The sequence below is a fragment of the Poecilia reticulata genome, chromosome 16 (genome assembly GCF_904066995.2).
Source record: "Poecilia reticulata chromosome 16, P_reticulata-male-v2, whole genome shotgun sequence".
In the NCBI taxonomy this organism is placed as follows: Eukaryota; Metazoa; Chordata; class Actinopteri; order Cyprinodontiformes; family Poeciliidae; genus Poecilia; species Poecilia reticulata.
Genome location: NC_088845.1, coordinates 8,121,802 through 8,123,935, shown reverse-complemented (window position 1 = coordinate 8,123,935; position 2,134 = coordinate 8,121,802). Strand labels below are relative to the sequence as shown.

At 40.3% G+C, this 2,134-nt stretch overlaps 1 protein-coding gene across 2 annotated transcripts; it reads right to left on the bottom strand.

The window, feature by feature from the left end:
• Positions 1-275: 275 nt before the first annotated feature.
• apoa2 (apolipoprotein A-II) lies at positions 276-1,797 on the bottom strand. Of its 2 annotated transcripts, XM_008431166.2 has the most exons (5): positions 1,767-1,797; positions 1,503-1,676; positions 1,364-1,408; positions 940-1,150; positions 276-749 (listed from the first exon to the last, which is right to left on the bottom strand). In XM_008431166.2, the coding sequence occupies exons 1-5, from the start codon at positions 1,780-1,782 to the stop codon at positions 593-595; spliced, it is 603 nt and encodes a 200-aa protein (XP_008429388.1). In that variant the 5' UTR covers positions 1,783-1,797; the 3' UTR covers positions 276-592. The 2 variants fall into 2 exon arrangements, with proteins under 2 accessions (XP_008429388.1, XP_008429389.1); XM_008431167.2 differs by lacking the exon at positions 1,767-1,797 and having other exon boundaries at positions 1,576-1,708.
• Between the last annotated feature and the right edge of the window lie 337 nt (positions 1,798-2,134).

Sequence of the window (2,134 nt, the reverse complement as noted above, 5' to 3'; positions counted from 1 at the left end):
GTTCTGAGTGCAAAATAAATACGCACATTTTCTTGCTGGAGTGTCGTCCAGCTAACAATTATTGCATCATGCTTACATTTAAAATGCAGGAAAAGATACTCATTTTTGTTAAATAGGAATTCATTAGCTAAACTCAAGTGAGTACTGATAAAAATTCCCATAATGCAACATGACTATGGATGATCTTTAGGTGGTAACCAAATTAATGTAACAAAATAAATCTGCATCATTGTTTCTGTGGAAGTGATTCTTTAATGAAGGGATTTCTGGACACGTTTCATAGTTTTCAGTACGTTTTATTGAACACGCACACGCATACGTACACAGTCACACAGACACTGTTAGTGTATCAAACATATAATACTGCACATGCAGAACTTGCACACATGGTGACATGTTTGCCATGCTTGTAACTCTGCATAATCTGGCGAAGACATTGATTTAGAAACAGGCAAAAGAATCGTGTTTGCATTGAGTATTGCTCTTCTCAGGCTAAACCGGTGTAATTCTATCAGCTATCATCTATTACAGGCATCTGACACGCACTTCCGCTTTAGCTGGTTCTTTTTGAATTATTGTTATTGTTATTGTATTACTCAGCGGGCATGTATTGATCCAGGTAGACCTTGATCTGGTCGATGGCTTCGCTCAAGCCGTTTCCGACATGGGGGCGCAGGTATTGTTCGTACAAACCGAGCAGAGATGCACGAGCTCTGTCCACCACTGGAGCTGCTTCTGAGCCCAGACCACTGCAGGAATAATAATAATAATAATAAAAAAAGTGTACTTATTGAAACGTGTCACCTAGAAAAACTTTTATGTGCTGTTGTCAGCAAAAGTTAACAGATGCTTCTGATTAACAACAAATAATGGTTGAACTGAGCACAAAAAAAATTAGACATCAAGACATTCAAATGGAAACTGTTAGAGACCACTGACCTTGCAACTTTGGCAACTGCTTGCAGTTCAGGCTTGTCTCTCAGAGACTCGATGAACTCCCTGGTGGTCTGTGCTTGCTCATTCTGTCCAACGGTACCCTGCAGCTTGCCATAAGCATTGACCAGTCTCCTGTAGAATGTAGCTTTCAGGCTCTCATACTTGTCGACAAGTTCCTGGCTTGGTGCAGGAACCTGACTCAGGCTCATGGAGACTAAAATAAAGCAAAAAGAGTTGAACTATGATTTGACAACGAATAAAAGAAGTAAATCCCAAATTGTTCAAAGAAACGTTTCAATGTTTCTGTGCATAAATCTTGCAAAGCAACGTTTTCAGCATGCCACGGCAGTATCAGGGAACGTCTGTAGTTTTACTTTTCATCAACTTCATGCATAATTATTCAGATGGAGTTTGCATGTTGCCTTACCCTGAAGAGCGAAGACAAGTGCGAGGATCAATTTTGTGTTCATCTCTGAAACAAGAGAGAGACAAAAAAAACAAAAACATGCAAACCTTTAAACAAATAAAAAGATACAAATATATATTTTCTGAAAAGTTTTGCTCACTTCTTTTGGGCAAAAGTGAAATATTCTTCAAAGAAGTCAGAGTTGCGCTCGTTAACAAGAGCTGAGCACCTACTGTGGTTGCTGGATGTACAGATCCAAGACGTGACAGTCTTCTCTGGAGGCGAGTTGTCTGTAAACCACAGCTCACATCTGGACGAGATGATATAGGGGGGACTGCAAACAAACGTCATCTGGTGATATTACACACACGCTTGTATCCGCTCATGCAAACACACACACACACACTCGAAGGCATCCACCTACAAAGTCCAGTGTACATGGCTGTCTGGGGCGCATGTGGAATTGTGGTTGTGCAATGTTTCTGAGATGTACGTTTATCTGCATTCAGATGGTAAAAAGCAAAGGGAGCGCTCCTGATACTGAAGAAATTGTTTCTTTAGAAAAAAAAGCTGGTGCTTGGTGGGACAAAAACAAGCAGAAATCTTTAAATTGGCCCATTACCTTCGGTGAAAGAAGATAATGCTGATTAGATCAGCATTTTCCAGTCAGCAAGTCTGTCAGTTCGGTAGTAAAAGTGGTCTGTCATTCCTGACCTGTCTGGACAAATTGTGTTAAACCCAAAGACTTCACCTTTGATCCTGTTAATTTAAAACAAACAGCTTGGAAGGTGA

Excerpts from the sequence above, each read along its gene's own strand:
- apoa2 (XM_008431166.2), bottom strand. Across the intron at positions 1,151-1,363 it reads ACTTGTCTTCGCTCTTCAGG|TCTCCATGAGCCTGAGTCAG; the intron begins GTAAGGCAACAT and ends GCTTTATTTTAG. Across the intron at positions 750-939 it reads GCAGTTGCCAAAGTTGCAAG|TGGTCTGGGCTCAGAAGCAG; the intron begins GTCAGTGGTCTC and ends TTATTCCTGCAG.